General features: G+C 38.4%; 1 protein-coding gene across 1 annotated transcript in view; it reads left to right on the top strand.

Annotated features, from left to right (window-relative positions):
- The window catches only part of DPYD (dihydropyrimidine dehydrogenase), an 820,949-nt gene that overhangs the window by 699,899 nt on the left and 93,095 nt on the right, over positions 1–27,955 (top strand). The window contains exon 20 of the mRNA XM_060090168.1: positions 11,420–11,599. Coding sequence (XP_059946151.1) covers positions 11,420–11,599 — 180 coding nt within the window. The remainder of the gene's footprint in view (positions 1–11,419; positions 11,600–27,955) is intronic.

Genomic DNA, 27,955 nt, shown 5'->3' with positions numbered 1-27,955 from the left:
GCAAGAGTACACAGTAGTTATGAGGAAGGGTCCTAGAAGCAGACTGACCCAGGATTTGAACCTTTGCTCTGCTGTTTATTAGCTGTATGATCTTAGTCAAGGTCCTTAGTTCTCTGACCCTCTTTTACCCATCTGCTAATTGAAGAAAATAGTACCACATTTCATGGTGTTATTGTGAAGTTTAAATGTGGTGCTACACATGAACTTGGAACGTAATACCCACTAGGTAAATTTCAAAGCACAGTAAGCCTAAAGGAATTTGGGTAAAGTATAAAGAAATGATAGCTACAAAAGAACAGACTCTTAAATATGTAAAGTACATCAGATTTTTCCACCCTTAAGAGTGGTTTACAAGGTTCTGGCTTACAAGATTCAGATTTGGAACAGTCCTTATTGTTTCTTTTCTTCTTGAGTTCTTCTTCTGCCAAAAGACCCTTGGAGGCCAAGAGGGCCCCTTGAACCCTAGGGCTATCTGGATCAGGTCAACTATCCAAGACTCCAAATTCCCACCTAAGCAGTAAAGGACCTGTGACTTCAATCCATTATTAAGGTTCTGAGGCCTGCATAAGTACCTGAAGGACCAGAATATTAAACCAAACCAAAAGTGACAGAGCATTTCAGAACACATTCCATGAGGATAAGTGAAAATCTCCCTCTGATCTAAACATGGGGGAAAAAACCTTCTAATAAGTAAGGAAATCATAGATCGAGGTTTGTCTAGGACAATTTTAATTTATGCTGATTGTCCTGGTGTTTTCATGAATAATTGCCCTGTTTACTCTCAAGTGTCATAGTTTCGATAGTAAATCATATGATTACCTCTGAGTATCCTCCTAAAACTCTCAGCCTAGAACTTTTTCTGGTGTTTGTTATCTTCCTTCCGGTTAACTCTCATACTCACAAATCATAAAATAAGTGCCCTTTTAGTGAGAAATGCAGAAATAAAACTGCTTGTTTGGTCATTGCATTCATTCATCTGTAACCATATTCCAGCGATCCATTTGTGGAAGCTTGAAAACCAGGCATTTTGTTTTCAAGTTCTTGGTCTTCATTAATTTAAAAAATAAAAACCTAGTATACAATTTACTTCCCTGGTCTTTCCACAAAGTCACAAACTTTGTGAGCCTCATGTTTTCTACCTGTATTGTAAAGGAATTAAGAACAAGTCTTGGGCCTCCCTGGTGGCGCAAGTGGTTGAGAGTCCGCCTGCCGATGCAGGGGATACGGGTTCGTGCCCCGGTCTGGGAGGATCCCATATGCCGCGGAGCGGCTGGGCCCGTGAGCCATGGCCGCTGAGCCTGCGCGTCCAGAGCCTGCGCGTCCGGAGCCTGTGCTCCGCAACGGGGGAGGCCACAGCAGTGAGAGGCCCGCATACCGCAAAAAAAAAAAAAAAAAAAAAAAAAGAACAAGTCTTTAATGTTCTTTGTCTTTAGGTCTTTAATGTTTAAAAAGAATACATCTTTTTAAGACTACAGACCTTTTTACTTTGCTTCTCCTGCCTTCCATCGGTGTATACGAGTGCTTTCAGTATATTAACTTGAACATTGGTAGCGTTTTTTTCTATAGCACTTAACTCTGTAAGTATTCACTCAATCAGCTGAACTTTGTCTAACTTTTACTTTTTTTTTTTTTTTTTTTTTTGCGGTACACGGGCCTCTCACTGCTGTGGTCTCTCCCGTTGCGGAGCACAGGCTCCGGACGCGCAGGCTCAGCGGCCATGGCTCACGGGCCCAGCCGCTCCGCGGCATGTGGGATCTTCCCGGACCGGGGCACGAACCTGTGTCCCCTGCATCGGCAGGCGGACTCTCAACCACTGCGCCACCAGGGAAGCCCTTGTCTAACTTTTTAGTCCCAGACTATATCGGCAACTCAGTCAAGATTCTTGACTCACTGATAATAGCTACACACTACATTCCCAAATTTGTGTTTTCATCAATAATACATTAACCATAAAATCAACTACTGAATTGTGAGGGCTTTGAGTTAAGAAGTGGACAGTATTATTTGAGATGCTATTTTCACATTAATAGCAATTTTCTCGTTGCAGGCAAATAGTCCTTTTTTCTTGGAATGGTGAATGTCTGCTTATATTGTTGAATAACCACATACCTTTATCCATCTTCAAGATCCAGAAAAATTTTTCCATGGGATAATTTGCCCAATAGACATTTCCTTTCTAGGCATTATGACTTATTCTCCTTCTGTCATCCAAACCCCATGTGGTATTTTAGTAAATGATATTGTAAGTCAAGTTTTCACAGCTGTGTTGACTGTTGAAAAAGAGAGATTGCCTAAAATTATGGATTTTAGTCATCTGACAGCTATTGTTTGGATATTTAGTTTCCTTTTCTTGCCCCACTTTGATCAGGGGAGGTGCTGAGCTTGCACAATGCTCTGTGAAACCCTTGCACCACCACCTGTGTTACTGCAGAGTAATTGAAAACTACTGTGGTAACTGATGCTGCACCACAGCAATAGCCCAGGATGGTGAGATTCTTTTTTTTAGTAGAAAAATCCTACTGCTTCTGAAGCAAAAGGGACCAAGCTTCCTCAAACTGCAGCCACAGCCCCTAACTGAAGAATGGGCTACATAAGACCCTGATGTGCAGAAGACTCCAGGCCTTGCCTCAGTTTTTTTTTTTTTTTTGTCTTGTATTTATGTCTGTGGGGAAGCATGGCCATCAACAGCAATGTCTTTGAGGAGGCAAGTAAGCAGTCACCATTCTTTGGCCCTACATGTTGTGCCTGGCTTACCCATTTTATCTCTAGCCCCTCATAAAAGGCAGACAGCGGTGCTGTGTCTCTGTATGATTCTTTTCTATTATTATTTCTTGGTTCAGGTCATAATTGAGATCTGAATCCAGTTGGAACTGACTTTGTAAAGGACAATATAAGGAAGGAGACAGAGGCAATCTCACCTGCAGGGCACATCCCTTTGACTAATCAGCCCAGGCCATCTCAGTCAAGTTGTGTCATCAACAAAGTACAAGTGAGAAGATCAGTCCCACAATGCTGTTCTGAATAATAGTCGAGGGCGTGGCCCATCACCTGTGCTGCCTGTAAGAAAGTACTTGGAGAATAGATGAATATATTCTGGTTGGCAAAATGTGGTCCAAATCTCAGTATAAAATACCTTGGAAACACTTTATTCTCTTTAGTCTGTCTTCAGCTGAATGTGAGTTAAGAAATTAATCAGATAGAGAATGACCACAGATGGACATTGAAAAATAGCCTTTCAAGCTCCATAAAATTCCTTCCTGATTGGGAAAAAAGAGGTATTCATATACTTAGAATTTGTCAGAAAATGTGTAATTTAAAAGGCTAGATAAGAGGATAAGGAATGTAATCGACAATGAAATAGATGACATACAAAACAAAAATTAAGTGACTCCTATACCTTTAGGATTTATCAATGAGTAGCAATTAAAGGACAAGTTTGAAAAAAATTAATAAGCTTAACTGCTTATCCATTGGGCTTTTTCTGAACTGAACCTTCGCAAAAACAACATCTGTGGGGCTATTTGTTTTTTGTTCTTTTTCCCCCAATCCAATTTGCTATGGTCAGAACTCAAAGCGAGATTTCTTAATAGGATGGCATTTGGACAGCTATTTTACTTAGTGATCCTGTGCAGTTTAGTAGCAAAGCTGAAATAAGCCCTCTCCTTTTGGGGCAAACAGGATGGTATTCTGCTGAATGCTAGAATTTTATCACTTTGAAAAAAAAAAAGCTGCTTGAGAGACCTAAGAGTATAAAAGCATTTGAGATCTCAGAAGGAGTTTAAATCAATGCACTGCTACAGTTACAGAGCACATGAAAGAGCCTGCTCTCTCAATTGCCAGGAAACTACTTAGAAACTCTCACTTTGATTTCTTCACGTAGTCCATTACATTACTGCTAAATGCAGTATATAGGGACATCACAACTTTGATGTTGTACAGCTCCAACAAATGGAAACTAATATGACAGAACTACTAAGATTTGTGGTTTTATGTGGATATGCAAATATATCCCTATCTAGCTCCCTATGTACTATGTATCTCCAGAGGCTATCTTTTCACCTATAGCGTTATAAAATCATAATTTTGGTGTTTTATTCATGAATTCTAGTAAGCAGTACCATGTTTATGTAGTACCAAAACCTCACAGGGGGATATTGTTATTCTGAATTATTACTTTAACGGTATGTATTGTACACCGGTTTCAAAAGTACAATGTAGTTTTATACATGTTTATCAGTACTGCTCAGAACTCAGTTCAGTGAGGAGTGACTGATTCCATGCCTTCGGAAGATCTGATGTTTTTAATCAGTGGGTGTGGACAGGTGGAATCGGAAACTGCATTTTCTTCCAACAACAGTAGAGGTCTGTTTTCCAGTTTTAGTAGTAAACCTTCAAGTAGTCCTCCAATTATTTTAGGATGCTTTTAAAAATCTGTGGATTTCTGCCATTATTCATTAAATAATAAATTTGAAATCATTGTTCAATAATGTGCTTCTTCTTATGAAAATTATAAATATGAGCAAATTGAACCATGTAATGAACACATTACAATTAAGATTTCGGAATTTAGAGAAATAAGATAAAAGCAGAGGTCAGATCTGAATCTGACCATTGACTCAACCACCTACTAATATTTTGAGTTGGGACATTCAGTGTTTAGTTTCCATTTCTTCACTCACTAAACATTTAATAGCACCTTCTCTGTCTTCCTCTCCAAATTGGTGTATGGACTAAGTGATGACACTTGAAAGGCAGTGCCTTAGCCCAAAAGCTTCAGACCAGGTGGGGAGGTCAGCCCTGCCTCCACCTGTGTGACCACGGACAGATCATTCAACCTTTCTGGTCTCCTAAGCTGTGAAACATGGAGGCTGGTCTGAAAAATGTCTAGATTCCCTTTTGTCTTTGAAAACAAGAAAGCACTATGTAAAATATTGCAAGTGTTTTACATTGCTTAAACAGATTAACCCTTTATCAAAAGAGATTAGTAAAGAGAGATCATAGGATCACTTTTTTCTTCTTTTTCTGGGAAATCTTTTAAGAATTAGATGGATAATCCTCCTTATTCAGTGCTTCATCTATGATTCGTTTCATGGGAATATTCTTGAACTTCTTTCAGCCACATAAGACTCTGTTATTCGTATATTTTGGAATGTGATAAGCATTGCAGAATTTCCATTTTTGCTTAAATGTAGTTTCTCTCCAATATCCCTCTTACTAATGAATGTACAGAAACTTTGAGACTACTTTGGACTTAAAATGTAAACATGTATTTTACTTGCTTACAGTCTGGTGGCACACATTTCTGACACCTGGAGTGTAGTTTGTCCACCTATGTGGTAAGAAATGAAAAGAAATCATTGTGATCATGGGTTCATCTGAGTTGTGTCTGATACTTCAAGATCTCTATTTAAGAACCTTGTCACATTTTCAAAATATCATTTGAAAAAGGTGCTACTCTGTTGCACAAAAACAAGTGCCAGCCCCACAGTGTTCTATTTCTATAGAACTCTTCTTGGCCAAGTTATTTGCCAGGGATTAGTATTTTTAATCCAGTTTGAATTCTGTTTGCTAGTTTTCTAGTACATTGTCTTTTACGTTTCAAGGAGTTTGTTTTCCTTTACAGGCAAAAGTTTCCATTTTGACTTCCACCAGGCCCTTTAAATTCTAGATTACCTGATAATAATTATGAGGTTTGATACCATTCTGTCTGAATGGTACTATAATTTCCACAGCAGTTCCACCTACATGAGGTAATTTAATCCTCACAGTAATGAATTAGCTATCATCATCCACTGTTTTCAGATTGGGAGGCGTGAGAGGAGGAATCAAAAAGCTAAAAGACTAGCTTCAGTCACACAGGTGCTGAAGGACAGAGCTGGGTCTCAGACATGTCTTCTGACAACAAGACCAGAGCTTTTTTTGAGGTCATTACTTAATGTAAATAAAAATAATATCCGTGACCTTCTTTTACTGCATTAGACCAAAAAAGTATAGATTTAAAAAATTATATTCTGCCTAATTCATGCTCTAATGATTTATTCATGTCATGAAATTTATTTTTGGTGCCAATCTAGCTTACTAAGCGCTAGCTACGAGTTTATACACTTAAATACATTGCCTTTTACTCTCCTATGTGCTAAGTATTTAATCTCCATTTTTAAGTGAAGAAAGTTGCTCACACTTAGGCAGCTAAGATGCAGTTTAAACCTGATTCTGCCAAACTTCTACATGTATGCTCTTAACCCCTAGGCTATACTACTTGATATGGCATAAAAATGACTCAATTAGACTTTAAGAAACAGTTCTTCAAGTCCAAGCTCTTTCCATTGTTAAAGTAAAAATACTATCCTCTTCCCTGCCTAATTCATAGTTTTATAAGGAGTATTGAAAGAAATAATGTATGTAAATGAGATTTTTAAAATATAAATCACCATAAATAGGTGATTTACTATTAATATGGTTAATCTCATTTAATGAGAAATAATGAGAAAGGACTAGCACCCCTCAACCCTCTGTCACTTCCCAGGTATTTTTACAGTTGCTTTACATAGACAGGCTTCAATTAAATGTGGCTGCACCTAAAGTGAAAATTCAGGGCACTGTGTCAGACCTCTAGAGGAGACTGTTTGGTGGCCATGGGAGCTTTACAGCACACCTCAAAACATGCCGCACAGGGGGTCACCACCTACTCAGCCCCTGCACAGGGCTGGTCCTGCTGAGAATCCAAGGGCTCCTATTTAGAACAGCTCACTGTAGGGAGATTCACGCTTATGGAAATAATTAATGGCGGCAATGATCCTTATAATGGCACCTGATGCCCTGCTGCGAAGAAAGATAAACCAGCCTTCACCATAAAGAACTTACAAATTATACTGAGCAAACATGTTAACAGCTATTAAGAGTCCTAATCAGAGCTGTTAAACAAACAATTAAGAGATGTCATATAAAATACACCCATTTAGGAATAGCAGCTACATGTTTGGAGTTTTAAAAGGAACCATTTGCCTTTGAGATAGAGATAAAGCCCTCAGTGCAGGTTAGGCAAGAGCGAGGCACCTTTCTGAGCAAATCCATTTTCTGAGCATCCAGATCCCATGGACAAAGCTCTGTTCCCAGTGGTGTGCTTGCATCCTAAGTTTATTTTGGGTCTCATTACTATTTCATCAGAAAATTACTCTCTTTTTTTCAGACATTACTTATTATTATAAGTAGTGCTGCTTTCAAGGGCCATGAAAATGTTGCTACAATCTAATAGTAAAAATCAAGAAATTATTTGTTTGGAAGAAACTTACTTTGCAGACAGCATTTCAGGATAAGATGAGATTCATCCCCACCAGTGCTTAAATCCTTGCTCTTCTAAGTGTAGACAGCGACATCAGCACCACCTGGGAGCTTGTCACAAATGTAGAATCGTGGACCTCACTCCAAACCTACAGAAACAGAATCTGCATTTTAATATGACCCTCTGATAATGTATATATATTAAAATTTTCAAAGAAATATCAATGTGAAAGCTTCTGTTATTAGAAATTCTATCAGAAAATTAATATTTAATCTTATGGATAGTAAAAGGTAAATTACTCACTTTAGGAAGGTATATAAATAGTGTGACATTTGCTTGATGATGAAACATATCTGAAGTGGTCCCCTCTGACACCCATGCCTGATGGTGGCATCCAGGGTTTCCAGCATATCACACCATCCCAGCCATGTTCAGTCTCCATCTGGTAGTCTCTCCTACCCCTTCAAGTTCTGTGTCCCCTTCACATGCTCAGTGTAGCTCCCAATCATGTGAAATGATAGCACTATAGGGTAAAGTGCATACAAGAGGGAGGGAAAAGAGGGAGTCTTTTTAGTCTTTAGCCCCACATGTTCTTCCATAGTTAAAATACACAAGTCTACTTTGTGATCACTCCAGCACCACTTGGCTGAGTCTACTCTATACAAATTGTGCCATGTTTGTGGATTAAGAGAAGTAGTGGCTCTTGTATCTTCTCATTGGAAAAGTTAGGGAGGACTGAGATTCAACTTGACTATTCATACACTGCAGAGTATCTAGAGTCCTTTTAGCAGCAGGTTTTCACAGCAGTCATGAACATCCCATAAATTACATGACATGATGTGATTTTCAAAATCTGATTTCTTGTGATGTTCATATGGGGAACTATTTTAAGACTATAGTAAAAGTATACGCATTAACATATACTACAAAAAAATAGAATCTCACAGTGAACAAAGAAGATTAAGTAAAGCATCAGTTGACTTTTACAGTTAAAAAAAATTCTGTGGAGGAAATTATAATGATGTTCTTTATAATTGTTCTGAAAAGAAAATCAACTCTAAGAAAGTTATAACAGGCCTAATTAATGCTTAAATTGTTCCTCCTGAGAAACAATTTTTTTTATGTGATATAAATGGACTTCCTAGAAAATATTCTTGTCTGTATTTAGTGGTTATTCAATGTTCTTTCCTGCACTGTGGTAACATACAGCCCTTCACAATAGGAAATGAAAGGATTTTATTTCTGGTTTTTGGTTTTGCCTTGTCGTTTTTACTCATGCTGTACAAGTAAGAAGTAAATAAGACAGGAGAACATTGACAATTTTTATCTAGCAGTATCGATTTTTCAAAACAATAGTTATATTTGGGTTGAAGATGATCATTTAAAATTATATATAGGGCCTCCCTGGTGGCGCAAGTGGTTGAGAGTCCGCCTGCCGATGCAGGGGATACGGGTTCGTGCCCCGGTCTGGGAGGATCCCATATGCCGCGGAGCGGCTGGGCCCGTGAGCCATGGCCGCTGAGCCTGCGCGTCCAGAGCCTGCGCGTCCGGAGCCTGTGCTCCGCGACGGGGGAGGCCACAACAGTGAGAGGCCCGCATACCGCAAAAAAAAAAAAAAAAAAAAAAAAAAAAAAAAAAAAAAAAAAAAATTATATATACCTGTGTTTGGGTCATGGAAAAGATAATTGTAGTTACATGAAAAGAGTTTTCCTTTGTGAATGTCTATACCTTAGTCACCTTAGACTGCATGGTCATGAATTATGCAGTATAATCCACTTTCTAACCATGTGGCCTGCCTGGGGCAAGTCTCTGCATCTCACTTCCCTCATCTGTAAAATAGGGCTAAAAATTAAACCTACCTCAGCATTATTTTGAGGGCTAAATGGTATAATTTCCTTATGGAAATACCCAAATGAACTTTTTGGACAACCCAATACATTAAAAAGTGTTTAACAGAGTGTGTGGCCCATAGTAAGAGCTCATCTCATGTTACATTGTTTTCTTCTTACCACACCATCATTCAGCCAATTCTGACAGAAATTTAATATACAGAAGCCATTCTCTCCTATTCTGAAATATAAAATGTCCACATTCCCCTAAAACATAGCTATTTCCATCCTTATAAAAATAAGATACAAAATTCTCCTACTTATACCCCTAGCTCTCTTCTTTCTCTTAATAGGAGCAAAACTTCTCATCAGAGCAGTCTGTCTTCATACCATCACGTCCTCTATCCTCATTCATTCTTCAACTCGCTATAAGATGGCTTCTGCCCTGTTGCAGAGCTTCTCCCCCATAAAAGCTAAAGTCTTTTGATTGGTAAATTTAATGATCAATTTTCACCTCTGATGTTACTGACCTTCATGCAGCATTTGACATCTTCCATGATGCTGTCTTGTATCTCTTCTGCTTAGTGTCCTTCATGGTCTTCCTTGGCCTTCTTTTTCATATATATGATGAAATCACTACCACTTTTTGCTGAGAACTCTTAGGTATATATTTTTCTTGCCCTTTCTCTGTCTCTATCTACTTCCCATTCCCTATTCTGGAACCCCTCAGTATGTTTTCAATGAATTTTCTCAACCAGCCTAGCAATAGCTAGGTATCAGGTAGTGCACTAGGCATGAGGATTACAATGAAATGTATTAATTAAAGACTCAGGAGGCTTTAACAGAACTTGAAATAGAATATGATTTATTCTATTTTCAGGTATTTCTTCATCTTCATTCATGTATGACATGGTTTTTCTTTATTGGCTGCAGTCACCAGCAACTATGATATATGCTAAGAATTTAACATCTGGGAAGATGGGATAGAAGTGAGTTTTGCTTTGCTTAGTTTTGTTTGGATAGCTGTTTCTTTGGATTGATTTGAAATATGGATGAGGAGAGGTGTTGAATTCTATATGGTAAATTTTGAATTTGAAGTGATGATGGGCCATATGGGCGAGGAGGTCCTACTGGCAGTTGTAAATGAGTCTCTGGAGACTATGTATGGTATCAAAATTGGAGAAGTATCTTTGTAAATAATCAACTTGGAGTGTTTCTCTAAGTCCACTAAATTCAAGCTCTAACTCAAATCCTAACACAGACTCTCAAGTATATTTTTATTTGAATGATCCTAATTTCTCAGAATCAACCTTCCTTAACTCTAGAATTAAATCTCTATTTTCTAAGAAATGTCACTCAAATTTAAAAAACCTCTTCTGAATTACACATTCATTCAACATATACTTATGAAGAGCAGAATAAATGACAAACTCTGTGCTGGTCACTGGGGATAATATGTTGACCAAAATAAAATAGCTTCTGCCCTCCTGAAGATTCAGTCTCTTGGGGGAGGGAGCTGTCAATCAAATACCTTGCAAGACTTAGAAGTCAAAAATATATGAGCTAAAGAAGGTCTTAACTTATTTTGGGCTCCTGGAGGCCTCCTTGAGGAAGTGATAATTCCCATGAGACTGAAGCTGTGCTGTTAGCCATATGTAGAAGGGAAAGGCCTTCAAGGGGCGAGATCTTATGAGGTCTTAAGGCAAAGAAAGAATGTGGCGAATTCGAGGAAAAGAGGAAAGACCTGTGTGACTGGAGCACAGTGAATACAAAGGCGGACAGTGATAGATGAGGCTAAAGAGGCAGGCAGTGGTACATGAGGGCTGAGTTGATGGGTCTCCTGCTCAGCAGGACCACCTCCTCGCATGAGAACCACGTCCAGGCTGCACGTCTCAATGGAGGGAGAATGAGAGAGTTAAAATGTCCATTCTCATGTTGTGCTAAATTTAACTCCTGGGAAATTTTTCTGGTTGGACCTAATTTTTTACAGCCATACTGACTATACCTGCCATACAGTAAACCACACATATTTAAAGTGTACAGTCTGATGTTTTGAAATATGTGTATACCTGTGAGACCATCACCACATCAAGCTGATGAAAGTATTCACAGTCCCTGAAAGTTTCCTTGTCCCTTTTGTAGTCCTTCCCTCCCTACCACTCCCATCCCCTCCAGGCAACAATTGACCTGTCATGCTTAGAACAGTGCCTGGCACATAAAATAAACTGTGTTGACTATATGAAAATTGAGGCTGTTTGGAGAATTAGCTCTTAGCTTGACTTTTAGTTGGTTGCTCTACCTTTTCTAGGTATGCAGTGCTGTTCAGAATCAGGATTTCACTGTCATTCAAGACTACTGCACTGGCCTCAAAGCCTTGCTTTATCTGAAAAGTATTGAAGAGCTACAAGACTGGGATGGGCAGAGTCCAGCTACCATGAGTCACCAGAAAGGGAAACCAGTTCCTCGCATTGCTGAACTCTTGGGAAAGGTATGTGGCCACCTCTCCTAGGTTGTCCTTGAGAACTCTGCCTTTTTCACTTTCTATTTCAGGTCTTGTTTGCCCTCCTACCATCTCACTAACAGAGGAAACACGGTGCCCATTTGATGTGATTTCTGCTGTAGAATCGTTCTGAAGGAGGCTTGATTACAACTCTATGATAGGTCTCTGAGTTACATTTTTATGAAACCAATATAACACAAGGTCATATAAAAGAAAAAGATTGAAGTTTATAGTGTAAAGTGGCTCCAAATTCTTGCTTACTGTGGTGATGACTGGCATTCTTTCCAGTGGGAGGCTGGAGATTTCTTTATTCTTTAACAAGCTCTGGAAATTATAACATTACCTTTCTATTTTCAAGACAATCAAATCACTGGAGCCCTGAATAATATGATGAAGTTTTTAAAATTAAAATCTAATCAGTATCTTTTGTAACTGCTTCTGCTATGTGGTTAAACCTGGGCTCTAAAGGTTATGTCCCAACTTTCTCACTAACTGCTATTTTCAGAGAAATATACACTACATTTACATTTTGTATAATACAGTGATTTTAGCAAATCTTTTCTAAAACAACATTCAGCATTTCGCCTTTGTATTTCCTTTGTATTATTCTAAATAGATAACCATTGTCAGAAGACATTTCTTGAGTCCTGAATGAGGGGAGGAAAAAATTATAATTCTTAGTCTTTTCAGCTTGTCACTACATCAATAATTAACTTTAAAAAAAAGAGAGGCAAGTAAAAAGATTCTTTAAGGAAGCATTTAATAATTCAAATGAATCTTAACTTGAAACAGGTCTCATGAAAAAGAATGGAAAACAAAAACCCTGGGTACTCTGCCTTGGATGGCAAGGTTAGGGACTCAGAAAGAATAAGAGAAACATCATATAACAATTTACATTTGGCTAGTTTTAATGGGAAATACCACTATTCCTCTCCAAACAGATAGCCAAAAATAAGGGCTTCTTGGAGAATAACGTGTATCCCTGCAAGTCCAGTGATGAAAAATAAAAGGGAGAGAGAAATAAAATCTTACAGTGTGGATTCCAGGAAAATATCATGATGAATGACTCCATGAGTGGCAATCAAACAAAAAGTCTGGGTGACATTAATATTTATAATATTATAATTAGCGAGACTGTGCCTAAGCAGCATTATTAGTGTAACTAATCATATTATCATAAACTGAGTCTGCAAGTATTTAGACAGTGAGTGTTCTTGCCTTTATCAATGACCATCAATATCCTAAAATTGTTCATAACTAAAAATAAATTACAAATAACTTTACACTCATCCAATGTAAATGTATCAAGTCAATTGTTTCTGACATGGTAGTTTTGATAGTTTATGACTGTCTATAAAAGCATTGTCTCAAATATACACAGTCACCATGCAAGCTAAAATGGAAGTAGCTGCATTGCACTGTGCCATTTTTGTCTTTAAAAGACTTAAACACTCATTTGAAAACTTACATATTCAAATAGAAGATGGATAATGATGGAGACACTTGTGTCAGTGACTTAAGTGGAAACTGATTTTCTGATAGTTTGAATCTAGATTGAGACTTTATTTTAGTAAGTCCAGCCTTCATCAAAATCAAAAGTGTAATTTCCAGCATTATCATTTGTTAAAAAAAAAAAAGATTTTGCCTATGTGATTATATTAGCAATTCATTTCTCAGCACTAAGCTGAGGAACAAGCAGATGGTCTGGTAATAGATCTATGCTCCAGAGTCTCTGGTGAGGGCTGACATTACTCAAACAATAGGTGACTATCCCCTTTAGGTTAATATCCCTAATAGTGAATCAAAGCGCTGTGGCTTCCTAGCTCTTCCTTCCTAGTGTTGCAGGTGTGTGTGTGTGTATGTGTGTGTGTGTGTGTGCATCTTTGAAAATAATTCATATTATATTCTCATTAGCTAAAGAATAGGATGCTGGTTCTTACCCTGTTTTCATGCTAAATGGACAAGAGAAGTTGCAGACCCTTTTTAGAAAGCCCTGCTGGAAGTAGCTGGCTTCTTTAGACAGGAAAAATTTGTTTGGAAAGTACAGTTGTTACTCTCTTTCATCTTTCGCTCAGAGGTCAGGCTAGAATAAATTAGAGTAGAAATTTAGAAGAAAGGAATTACAGTACAGTGTTTGAAGATGGAGGAAAAATGAGACTTGAGCCATGGAAACAAATTAGTTTGGCCAAATTAGTCATGTTATCTTTCAAGTAATTAGTATATTTAATATACGTAATTAGTATATTTAATATAGTCTCCCTAATGCATACCTCACATATAAATTGATTAAACTTCCCAAGCAATGTTTCTTCATGTGACTTTGGAAGAGCAAGAAGTCAGGCATTTATGGTTTGCTCTGGTCTTACGGTGCAAGCTGTATAAATTCGTGCCTGCAAGCATGAAAACGGATTCCACAGGAAGAGCAGTCACCAGCTCTGCTGCACCACAAAGCTATTGATCTCCAACTCCTGGTGCTTAAAAACCATGTGGCATGCTTATGAAAATGTAGATTCCCAGGCTCCGCTCCCAGAGATCCTGATTTCATTGGTCAAAGGTGAGTCCAGGAATCTGCATCTTAACAACCTGATTCTGATGGAAGTATACAAGGATCCACATTGCCAAGAAGAATGAAGGCAAGAATAGCGACCGAATATAGTCAGAGATTGAGAAGTTAGCAATGGGAACAACACAAACTTCTCTTGAGGGAGAAAGCTGGTAAGAAGTGATTTTGAGCTGGGAGAGAAATGAAATAGAGAGTCAGGAGAGGAAATCCAGAAAAGCAGCACACTGGGCTCTGAATGGCCAATGGTTGAAAATACCCATTGAGGAACCAGGGGCAGGGAGTTAGTTCAGCAGCTAGGTCAAAGACATGTAAGCAAGAAGAATTGTAAGGACAGATACAGTTCTCAAAGCATGACATCCAGAGTCCACGCAGACAGTCAGCAACGAGGAAGTCTGTGAGGATAAGGAAGCGGAGGCTATTCACAGTATCATCGAAAAGGAGGCGCATCGGTAGCAAAGCACTCTCATTGTATACTCAGTTACCTTAATCCCCTCTTCTACCTGGTGAAAACCTGGCGACTTAATAAAAGTGAACTGTTTGCTTGCTACGTATGGAATAGTGGTTACCAACAGAGTTCCGAGTAAGACTGTTAGGTTTCCATGATGCTTCCTTACTATACTAGCTAAGAAACTTGGACAAGTTAATTAATTTCTCTAAATCTGTTTCTAAAACTATGAAATGAGGATAACCGCAATACAAGTCCATGATCTCTCATTAACACTTCTGAAACCCAAAAAGCTCTGAAACCAAATGTTTCCCATAACTCATTTGGCAGCAAACCTGGCCTGAACTGATGTGAGGCTTTTATAATCTTTATTTATTCCTCTTAGAGTGAACATTTACGTGTTTACTGCAGAGCGACGAATGTGTTGAAGTCCAGGTTGCCACACTACATCTTGCTGTAGGTGCTAGGGAAAAGGTAGCATGTGTACCATTTTTCTTTCCTAAAATCCAAAAAATAATTCTGCATTTTGAGCTACGTTTGGCCCCAAGTATTTTAGATAAAGCGTTGTGAAGAATACTTAAATGAGAATATAGCTGCAATTATACCTTTGTCCACAAATTCTTCTTTAGAGTTGGAGACAAAGTATATATTTTAGTGACATTAGAAAGTAAACTGTTAGTATTTGGCATTTTTAGGTGTGGAAATAAGAATTATGTGGAGATTATTTGCTTGAGAAACATGAAAGAAATTGGATGCTCCAATATTAGAACAGAAAATGTTACAGTCAGAAAGCATGGGAGGAAATGACTTCACTTCTTTGTGCCTGAGATGAAGGATTCCTAAGCAAAAGCCTTTCAAAGGGAAACAGCACAGGACAACACTACTGATTGCTTGGGCTCTGCGTTCATTTTCACATGCTGTTCCTTACATCTGAAATGTCTTTCCAATTCACTAAAGAGTAATGAAAGCATCCGCTTCTCTTTGAGTTATTCTCTGACCTCTACACCAGAATTAATTTCTCCTTCTCTTCTTCAACCTTAGTTGCAACGAGTATCACACAGCATTTGAATTTTTGCATCTCTGTTTCTTCTACTAGACAGTCTTCTTCACCTTTGTATCCCAATTCCTGGGGACCCACTGATACTCAGAAAGGGCTTAATAAATGATGCTCGAATAAGTAACTGAATGAATAAATCAATGTTGTAAGAAAACAGCTAAGTGGTAGAACTAAATATTAGTAGTCAATGACTTACCAAGCCATCACTTTTCCCATGACATCATAAATGAAAAAATGTAAAAAGAAAAATAATAACTTTGAGCTTAAAGTTCCTTTTGGTGTATAAGTCTAGTTTAGTAAAATGAAATGGAAAGAAGCCAGGGTGGAAAGAGTGAGATAGGCAAGTGAGCAACCTGCATTCCTTCTAGGATTGGCAAAAATACCTAGAGTGTAAGCCTCTTTAGGGCCTAGACCACACACTACGTGCCAGTGCCTGACCCGATATCTACCATGTAGGAGCAACAGCGTGGTAGCCGAATTGATGAATGATATATTGATCAGTCTTTTTTTTTTTTTTTTTAAAAGATCTATCTTAAATGTCACTTACTTTGTGAAGCCATCTATGACTCTCTTCCTCTCCCTCTGGGAAAATTGTCACTCCTTTCTCCTACAGCCCTTTGTTCACATAACTGCTATTGCAATTATGACATTATCTTCTAGTGAACATTACTTCTTGTCCATCGCTGACCTCATTATGAGCATCTTGATAACAGAGATCATGTCTTATTTACACTTGAGTTTTCAAGCAACTAGCACAATGCTACATGTTTATAGAATTAAGTTGCACAGACTATCTGTGGTGTCCTTATTTAGAAGGAAAAAAAGGAAGCAAATTTATAATTAAAATTCCAGCCAGGCCCTTTCAAAAATAGCAGGCATTTTAGAAGAAAACAGTAAATGTGCCAAATTACTTTCAGTAGGTATTAAAATATGATGAAATACATATCAGTGATATTAATAAGTGAACATAATGTGTACTCATTAAAAAGCTTTCATTACGGTAAAATCAGAGAAACTGTCGTGGTGCTTGTATAATGACTCATAAAACAAGGCTTTATTTTGATGATAGAAACCAAAATTGGTGCATCTATATGACCATATGCATCATTCTCATGTTTTTAAAACCAAAAGTAATATGATTTTTTAAAACTACTGCTATCTGGTTATGGTGTTTGATATGTAAATGTCTATCTATTTATTTGTCTCTGGTATATTATCCAACACAGAGAACAAAGAAGTATCCACAAAGAATATATAATGTCATAAGCATGACCATCACAAAAGTCCTAATAATAACAGTCTCAGAAGAGGAGAGTGGTATCTCCTGTTTACCCACAACTTTAGAAGTTTTATGTCTTCATGCTATTTATTTTTTCGTGCTTTTTATGTTTCCAAATTGAGATATAATTTACATAAAGAAAAAAGGTGTGTCTTTAAAAACACAGGTCTTAAATAAACCATTTGATGAGTTTTGACAAATGATATACCCATGCAACTCTTAATTCTATCAAGATACAGAACATTGTCAACACCTCAAAGATTCCCTTTTGCACTCTCCCAGTCATTATCTCTCCCTCCTTCTCACCACCAGAAGCAAACACAATCTAATTTCCATCAACATAGATTAGTTTGTTCATACTCTTTAGCATCATATAATTAGAATTCCACATTTTTTTTTTTTTGTTTGTAGTTACTCTCACTCAACACAGTGTTTCAGAGATTCATCCATGATTTGGGGAGTGTTAAGTAATTCATTTTTTTATTGGTAAAAAATATTTTATTGTATAAATATACCACAGTTTGTGTACTTATTCAAAATGACACTTGGGCTGTTTTCACTTTCCCATTATTATAAATATATCTGAAATAAGCATTCAGGCATAACTGGTTTTGTGAATACATATTTCCATTTCTCTTGAGTAAAACCCAGGAGTGTAATATCTGAGTTATAAGGTGATGTGTATGCTTTATAAGAAACCTATAAACAGATTTCCAAAGTGGTGGTACCATTTTACACTGCTACCAACTGTGGATGGGTGTTTCGGTTCTTCCAGCCAACATTTAGTATCCTCTGTCTTTTTAATTTTAGACATTTCAGTACATGTACATTGGTATGACATTGCAATTTTAATTTTCATCTCCCTGAAAATTAATGATTTAAACACTTCTTTGTGTTCTTACTGTCCATCCATATATCCTCTTCTGTGAAGTGTCTATTCAAATATTTTGTCCACTTAGAAGTTGAGTTTATTTTTAATTAAACTTTAGGAGTTCTTTATATGTTCTCAGTACAAGTCCTTAGATGCAGAAAAAGCATTTGAAAAAATCCATCATTTACTCATCATAAAACCCTAAGCAATCTAGTGGAAGGAAACTTCCTCAATCTGATAAAGGGCATGTACAAAAATTCCACAGCTCATTTCATATGTAATGGCAAAAAAATAAACTTTTTCCCCTAAGATCAAGGACTAAGTGTAAATGTCTATGCTCACTACTTATATCCAGTATTATACCGGAGGTCCTAACTAGTACAATAAGGACATGAAAAGAAAGAAATGGCATCCAGATTGGAAACAAAGGACTAAGACTGTTTTCATTTGCAGATAGTAATATTGTGTGCATAAAACATCCTAAAGAACTGATAAAAATACTATTAAAGTCAATAAATGAACGAAGCAAAGTTTCTGGACAAAAGACAATATACAAAAGTCAGTTGTATTTCTGTATGAACAACAGGAACAATAAACAATCAGAAAATTAAATTTAAAAATGCCATTTACAATGGCATTTAAAAACTACAAAGTACTTAGGAACAAATTAAAATATATGCAATAGCCACCCACTGAAAACTACAAATAGTTGAGAAAAATTAATGAAGAAATATCAATGGAGAGATATGTTAAGATCTCAGTTCTCTCCAAATTGATCCGTAGAGTTATGACAATCCCAATCAAAATCCCAGCACACGTTTTTGTAGTTGATAAACTGATTCTAAAATTTACATTGGATTTCAAAGGTGGAAGAATAGCAAAACAATCTTGGAAAAGAACAGACTTAGATGATTTGACCTATCTGCCTTCAAGACTTTCTATAAATCTTCAGTAATCAAGCAAGTGTGTTTTAGTGTCAGGATAGACAAATAGATCAATGGAAAGTCCAGAAGTAAACCCACACGTATACACTCAATTGATTTTTGACAAAGGCACTAAAGCAATCCAATGGAGAAAGAAAAGTCCTTTTGATAAATGGTGCTGGAATTAACGGATAAGCATAGATATAGATATAGATATAGATATGGATATATTTTAATGAACCTTATACTTTCCTCACACAGGACACAAAAGTAATTTTAAATATATCATAGATATAAAAGTAAAAAGATTATAAATTTTTTAAAGAAAATATAAGTAAATATATTTACTTATAAGGAAAAAATTTTAGATAGGATACAAAAAGCACTAACCATACAAGAAAAAAATAATGATAAGTTGCACTTCAAAAGGCAAGTGCTGGGCCTCCCTGGTGGCGCAGTGGTTGAGAGTCCGCCTGCCGATGCAGGGGACACGGGTTCGTGCCCCGATCCCGGAGGATCCCACATGCCGCGGAGCGGCTGGGCCCGCGAGCCATGGCCGCGGGGCCTGTGTGTCCGGAGCCTGTGCTCCGCAACGGGAGAGGCCACAGCAGTGAGAGGCCCGCATACAGCAAAAATAAAATAAAATAAAATAAAATAAAATAAAATAAAATAAAAAGGCAAGTGCTCATCAAAAGACAAGTTAAGGAAATGAAAATTTAAGTCACAGAATGAGAGAAAATATCCATAATACTTATATCTCACAAAGAACTTGTGACCAGAATAAATATATGTAATACTTTATGAAAGTAAACTGGATTTGAAATAATTTAATCTTATCAACAAGTACACGGAATCTTACAATGAAAAATCCACTGTGAGGGAGCCCGTGGGCTCCTGCAGCGAACTCCCATCCATGACCACTTGCACGGCTAGCCCAAAAAAGAGAGAGAAAAGGTGATGAAAGCCATTTTCTTTCAAGTTCATCTTACGGCCTCATAGTTCTTGTCCATACTATTTTCTCTCATTGCAGCTTTGTCCCTGCGGTTATGTTTTGGGGATACATTATACAGTTAGAGAAGTTCCAGATGACATGTTACATTTCTGTCAGTTACTTGGGTAATGATTGAAATAGAAATCAATATTATTGCTTTCTATGACTGATTGCATGAGGCTAAATATTTTTTATTGTTTTAGCTCATTTCATAGAACATGGCAAAAAAAACAAAGTATCAGTTCCTCGAAATTCAAACTTTCCAAAATTACCAAATGAGTCTACTGCATAGATATTATGGGAACTTATCTACATCTCTAAATATCATCAGATGGTTTGAGTAGTATCTTAGGTAGAATGCTGAATTGCCAAGTATCCTTTAAGAATAAGGCAATCGGGCTTCCCTGGTGGCGCAGTGGTTGAGAATCCGCCTGCTGATGCAGGGGACACGGGTTCGTGCCCCGGTCCGGGAAGATCCCACGTGCCGCGGAGCGGCTGGGCCCGTGAGCCATGGCTGCTGAGCCTGCGCGTCCGGAGCCTGTGCTCCGCAACGGGAGAGACCACAACAGTGAGAGGCCCGCGTACCGCAAAAAAAAAAAAAAAAAAAAAAAAAAAGAATAAGGCAATCACCTGTTATAAATGGTGATTATTCCTACTTATAAGCAAAAAATGCTGGATAAGATTTGATATCCCCCTCTTGTAGTCCTGAGTGTCTCATCTGCTCATTAATGTGTAAGAATCCCACAAAGGAGTCAATGTGCTGCTGTAGTAAAAAGAGCACTGTGTTTGGAGTCCAGCAGGTCTGGGTTTGAATCCCACCTCAGTGTCTTACTACTAGGTGAACTTGGGCCAACCACATGAATCCTACAGTTCTCCTTTGCTGAAATGCCAAAGTGAGATAATGATACTGATTTCATGGGTGCTTTGTGAGGACCAGAAATCATATATATGATGCATGTAGCACATAGCAGGCATTCAATGCATGTCAGTTATTGCTATAATTAATTCTAACATAGATAAATAGATTGGGGTAATTTGCATATGTGATATATTTGTATCCAAAATATATGGATAACATTAGGGTAAGCATAAACATTTGAGCAATGCTTTATGAGTGGATTTCTTCCATCTTCTGTGTAGATTTTCCAGCTGATACTCATACATTATTTTTATACATTCTCTTGGCTTTCTATTGATAACATGCCCTTATTAGGTTAGTTTTGTTTGATCTGCTTAAAAGCCTGCAACTTTGTCCTTTGAAGCATTCCCTTTCATACACACAAAAAAGCTCCTAAACAAATCAGAAATGTTTGCTTTACAAGCAAAATGGAGATAAATTTGTTAATTTGGGGTTTGGGCAGTAAACTAGCATGAATGGTTCATCACTGGTCCTAAAATAGGTGAAAGGGAGGGGCCTACTTTGTTGCCAAATCAGAGTAACTATATCAGAATTTAATATCAACAATTATAGGAGGTGCTGGTAGAAGTCTTTCATGTTATGGGAAGAGATAGTCTTGCATTGCTTATAACCAGAATAGTGTATGCCCCTATAAACCTCCCCAGCTTGTTTTCTCTGCCATCTCAGGGGTAGGTGGGTTCTTTGCACAGAGGAACTCTGATATTTAGTGGCAATTACTGAGAGCACTTTGTAGAGGAGAATTCTAACTCAAAGCCAAGCCCAGCAGAGGTATGTGATCAATTGGTAATGCCTGCATGGGCACCGACACAGAAAGATGTTGCAGGATATGGCTTTGCACTTCCTGGAGTGTGGAGCACTGACAGCTTGACTGGTTTAAGAATTTGGGCAGCAATGAGCTCTTGAATTTGTAACCATTATACCCACCTTGTTGCAGTCCACCACTGTGTGCCTGAAATAAAATGTAAGCCATACAACATTTTTACTGTTGCCAGCATTCCATCATGCTTTTAAAAATTACGAGTCCCTATTTCTTCTCACTCATTAAATTGATATCTAATTGCCAAGTACAAATGAAATTATTCCCTTTGTCACTTTCATGAAAGTAAGTGGTTCAGTATAATTCCTCATACTTCATCAAATATACTACTTTAATCAGAATGCACCTCATTAATATTAATTATATCCTTAAAACTTGTGTAAAAGTGCTTTTCATCTTCAACACAAGTTACCCACATTAATTCTGATGGTACTTTTAAGCCAGGAAAAAAAATTAGGATTTTTCTTGTTCTGGGTGGGGACTGAGGATTTGTAAAGAAACCATTAGTATAAGCATGTAAGATAAAATTTGAATTTAAATACTATCCTTAAACTCATCTCCTATCCTCCCTCCTAAGAACTCTACAAAATCAGTGAACATTTATCGCAAACCAGTTAGCTTTGTTCCTAATCCTGATTTTATGGAATAAAGCAAAATATCTCTCTGTAATTCTGAGCTACGCCCCTGAGATTCCCCTGAGAAAAAAATAGGCATTTGTTATATCTCTGTTTAAGCTCACTGTCCACTTGAATAAACGGAGCATTATATAAAAGATATAATATTCTGGTATTAAAGGAGTCAAAGGAGTCATTTTGATGATGCAAAGAGTCAACAGAGATTCTGATTATATTCAGCTTTATGACAATTTATCCTAATCTAAGATTTGAGAAAAAAAATTAAATGTCTGCTATTTGAAATTCAAAAGAAGGATGTGATTTACCCCCTCCCCAAAAACGTCAAACAAGACAAACCATAGTTCTTTGGTTTTGTTATTGTATTTTGGTTTTGGTTTTGGTTTTGTATTTTTTTACTTTTGAAATTATATGCATGTAACTGCCATTGAATAGCATTACCAGAACCCTGGAAGTTTAGGAAGGATAGGCCAAGATATCTTCAATTGTTCTGAATAATTGACAGTCTCCCAATTAACTAAATCCATTTAGATATCCAGATGAAATATCTATCCCTTTTCCTCTTCTCCTTAGAAACCTGATTACTCTATTTGGTTGCCATATTGACCTAATTAACCACCTAATTTCTAAATATCCCCTCCGTTTCATGCTGTATAGATATTGGAAAGCAATCTTACTAGTGTCTAAAATCCATGCCCTATATTAGTCTGTGCTTCATGGCCACAAGTGACCCCTAGAAATGTGTTTGAGAAGATATGACTACAACCTGCCCAGAGAACGTGGCTAATGCTACATAGAGAATTCTTTGATTTGCAGCTTCAGGCTCTGTCTGTGAAGTTGCCTCATAGACTTGGAAGTGCCCTGAAGCTTCACTCCCATGCTGGCCCATCTACTGTGGATTGCTCCTGGCAAACCACGTCAAGACCGTGCCTCCTGAACCTCTGTTGCCATATATCTTTAAAACATTTTTCTTGTCTTTCCTGCTTATCAATTTTATCCTATTTCATCTCAAACTAGAGAAGCTTCTCTAGATCCTCTGCTTTCAATTATTCTCTGCATATGCCCATTCCAACTGAGCGATAGAATGTCACTCATCGTTTCAGGGCTATCAAGCTGGTTATCTTTTGGAGCCTAAATGTTACCAAATGTTGCCTAGATGTTTCTTTACCTTTAATATAGGTACCAAGTGAAATTAATGAAAGTAAACATATGGCATTTGTGGTAATCCGGGCCTCCTAAGAAAATAGAATTATCCCAGGACTACTGTATACATTCTTCACTGAGATATAGAACAAGCCTGCAGGATTATCCTTCTCTGTTCATACCCTCAGAGTTTGTGGTCAGCATTGGTGGTGCTCACTAATATTTCCTTGTCCTGTAGGAGAAGCAAACCTCCTTGCCTCTTGGATGCTTCATATGACTAGGTGACTAGATCTCGTTGATGCAATGTGAGTGAAATGTGGCATGTGATTCTGAGTGGAAACATTTCACAGCTGGCACTCAATTCTCTAAATTCCCTTTCCTTTGCCATAGCAAACTCTGAAGTCTCATGTTGAGAAAGTGGCAACATAAAATGGATGGCCTAGATTGCTAAACTGCCACATTGAGGATATCCAGAGACACAACAGGCTTTTTTTTATGAGTGAGAAAGCAACTTTTATTGTGTTAAGTCACTGACATTTCAAGTATGATTATTACCAGAGTACAACCAGCCAGTGAGGATTAATACAGAATTGCAAATAACTTGTAGCTGTTGCCAGAGGACTGATAGCCCTGTAGCCCTTTGAAAATTGTAAAACGGAAGAGCTCCTCTTTAGTGACCTTCACTTTCCTTTCTGCACCTCTTTCCACCTGCTGGCAGCTGGTACCATAATGCAGTTTTCCATTACATCACTCCACCCTGGGCCCGATCTCTTGGCAAAATGCCGGAAGATACCAGATAGCCTTGTTTCCAAACCGTACAGCAAAAATATGTATTCCTGCTTTGTAGCTGGTTTTAAATAAGTTATTGTGAAGAGATCCCACCACTGGCTTAATCCAGCTGATGAAACTGAGCAGAGTTTATGCTTTTCACATAGCTTCTTTCTTGTTAATAGTAAGGCCTTGGGCAACTTGCATACTTTCATCTTAGCCACCATTTCCTTGTTTAAAAACTTGGGATAACAATAGGTATCCCATAGGATTGTTGAGAAAAATAAATAACAGGGTCTGAATTTTTTCTTCCTTTCACGGGTCAGGTTCCAGAAAGCATCATCTCTACTCATTGTCTTTCATCCCTTACTTACTTTACTCATTTCTCTCATTCCTTACTTGCTTTACTATCTCCAACCCATCAAAATTAGATTTCTATCCATCCCCACCCCCCAAATCACTAGAACTGCTCTTGTTCAAGTTATGTGATTTAGTTATCACCAAATCCAGTAATTTCCTATCTTGTCTTTACTGGATCTTGTTACATTCAACAATTGACCACTTCTTCCTATTAGAAATTTCTTCTTTGATTTTTGAACACTCTTCTCCTGGTTTCTCCCTTACTTTTTATCAAGCAAACAATTGTTAGTACCTAGTATGTGCCAGGCTTTATAATGCTGCCTTCTTTAAAAGAATCACAGACTAGTGTGGAAATTAGGCAATTAAAGAGTTATTTATATAATATAGTATGATAATTACAGTGATACAGAGATATGCACAGAATAGCAGGGGTGGCAGGGAACTTGAGAATGTTTTCCAAAATAATCTGAAATTAAGGTCTAGGAAGTGTGGGAAGGCTAGGGCCCAAGCTAAGGCCGAAAGTATGGCAGAGGCTTGGGGTCAAACAACATTTCTGTGTCTGAAAAGAAGCTTCCTGGACTTAAATCTTTTAGAACCCCTTCCCTTTATTGGCCCTCACATAACATTCCCCTGTCCATGGCTCTTCCATTACTGTCTGTGCTCATCAGACCCAGAAGCCAATTTTAATCTCCTTGCTGTTATCATCCAAATCTGTACTCTCACCAAGACCCCCCCTCTGGACCCCACACGCCCATCTCTCCAGCTTTCTGATGGACTTTGCCACCCAGTAGCCCAGTTCATTGCTCTTCCTGCAACCTAGGAATAAAACAACAGTAGTGATTATCCCTGACAATTATATAAGCACTTTATAATTTACAAAGCACTTTGGCATACATTATCTCACCAGCTGCTTCCTTAATGTAATAGCAGCAGTGGGCAAAAAACCGTGTCACTGCCAACAGCGCTTTTCTGACCTTGGTCTCCCAACCCCACCTACTAAAAACATAAGAGCAGCTGGATGGGAGCTGATTAGAGGCTGGAAGCTGACCTTGTTTGGGGACCAGGGGAGTGTGACAGCAGTGGTTGCCACCTCCACCTTCTCCATCTCCAGAGGGGTGACAGAGCAAGCCAGAGGTTTCATGGCAAAGTCTAGGAGGCTGCACAGAGCAGCAAGGCTTTTCATGGGCTGCCTAAGTGCAGGCTGAGGGTGGCAGGCATCAGCTCGTGGGAGGTTAAGCACTTATCCACTCTCCCCCTACGTTTCAGATTTCTCATTTCTTACATGCATTAACTATCATTTTGAAAGTTTCAGTGGGTTAATTAAATTCTTCTAGTGTTGATGCTAAGAAAGCTGAAACATTTTCAACTGAGATTGACACTACTCAAGACATAGGCTTCAGTGATGTTTGTTCAGTAACACTCCAATATGTCACAGGATTGCTGAGAGAACATCTGAGAGCTATAATGAGCTAAAAGTCAAGTACAGGGGAAAATGTGTTCCAGACTGCTGCAGATGTTCTCAAATCAAATCATATTTCTGTGAAATGCCATATAGAATATTCAGCAGTTGAAGGATGCAACATGAAAGGACAGTTCAATTGATTTGCACTGTGTTTAAAAAATTTATTTAGCCTAAATTGTATGAAATGTGGTGAGTTTTTTTCACTTTAAATCAATTAATAAGAGATACACTTGATTCTAAGGAGCTTCAAGGATAATTTCCGTGGGCTAAGGAGGAATGCATTAACTGGTTAGGTAGGTGTCAAGGCCTAGAGCAGGCAGTAATTGAATAAAAGAAACAAGGTAGAGTCCAAGGACAGACATTCTATAGCCCCACTTCCTTGCCCCACTCCTTTTTTCTTCCATTAGTCCTTTGGCACCAAAATTGAGCAGACTTCTGTTTAATTAATTTACCAAAATTAATTTACCAAAAGCCTGATAAGCCTATCTATGATGGTGGTACATTCGGCCCCTCCTAGAAAACCCAAAGGAAGCCTAGCAAGAGTGAGTCAAGGAAATGTTTTGGTAGATGCATCTTTTGTCATCACCAACTTATATTCCATCACACAGGTGACCCTGCACATCACCATAGTTTAGGTAGCCTGATCTGTGATTAGGAATGATATTCTCCTAAGTAAAGGACAGCACTAGGTAAGAACTGACAAACCTGGGTAAGGAAAAACAGAAAAAGCTTACGTGACATTAAAAAGTGCAGCAGGGCTTCCCTGGTGGCGCAGTGGTTGAGAGTCTGCCTGCCAATGCAGGGGACGTGGGTTTGTGCCCCAGTCCGGGAAGATCCCACATGCCTCAGAGCTGCTGGGCCTGTGAGCCATGACTGCTGAGCCTGTGCATCTGGAGCCTGTGCTCTGCAATGGGAGAGGCCACAACAGTGAGAGGCCTGCGTACCGCAAAAAAAAAAAAAAAAAAAAAAAAAAAAAAGCACAATGAAACACCACAATGCAATACCTCTTCACACCCACTGTCATGGCTAAAATTAAAAAGACTGACAATGTCAAATGTTGGCAAGAATATGGAGCAACTAGACCTCTGTATTTTGCCAGTGGAAATATAAAATGCTACAACCACTTTGTAAAACTCTTTGGCACTTTCTTATAAGACCCAACAGTTCTCCTCCCAGGTATTTATCAAAGAGAAATAAAAACATATCTCCTTAAAGTTTGAGATAGATGAATTTCAAAAACATTATGTTAAGAGGAAGAAGCCAGACACAAAATAGTACTTATGAAATAATTCCCTTTATGTGGAATTTTAGTATGGGAAGAATAAATTTTGTTAGAAATTGATGCTGAAAACTTGGCCTCTGTGCACTGGTGCTGTATTGAATCTTGGAGACAGAGTTTTGTGTGAAGTAGCACAGAATAGCTTTATTGCTTTGCCAGGCAAAGGGGGACACAGCAGGCTCCTGCCCCCAAGCTGTGTGTTCCAACCCGGGGGGATTTGGTGAGGAGTTTTATAGCAATGGTTCAAGGGTAGGGTTGCTGATAAGGATCAAGGTGTGTGCAGGGCCTGTATTCCTTTAATCTGGCCTCAGGTGGTCTCCTGGTGAGCTTCTGTGATTCTTGAGGTTATCAAACTGTGACCTTCTCTCTGGAATGAAGAATGCTTCATCGAGTAGTTAACATCTTCCATTCATTGGGGGGTTTGGTTCTGCAGAAGAGCTCAAAAGATATTGTTATGTGTATCCCTTGAGGCAGAAGCAGGACCCTGCCCCAAGGCTGCGCTATTGTTTTTTTTGTTTGTTTTTTGTTTGTTTGTTTTTTTGTGGTACACGGGCCTCTCACTGTTGTGGCCTTTCCCGCTTCGGAGCACAGGCTCCGGACGTGCAGGCTCCGGATGCACAGGCTCAGCAGCCATGGCTCACGGGCCCAGCCGCTCCGCGGCATGTGGGATCCTCCCAGACCGGGGCACGAACCTGCGTCCCCTGCATCGGCAGGCGGACTCTCAACCACTGCACCACCAGGGAAGCCCTGTGCTATTGTTTTTTGATTGATGCTCCCTTGTCTCTGCATCCCTTCCCTTCCCTGATTAGCAACAGTTTGAACCTGCCCTTTGGAA

The sequence above is a fragment of the Mesoplodon densirostris genome, chromosome 2 (assembly GCF_025265405.1).
Source record: "Mesoplodon densirostris isolate mMesDen1 chromosome 2, mMesDen1 primary haplotype, whole genome shotgun sequence".
Lineage (NCBI taxonomy): Eukaryota > Metazoa > Chordata > Mammalia > Artiodactyla > Ziphiidae > Mesoplodon > Mesoplodon densirostris.
The sequence above is the reverse complement of the archived record's forward strand: the minus strand, read 5'-3'. Positions and strand labels throughout refer to the sequence as shown.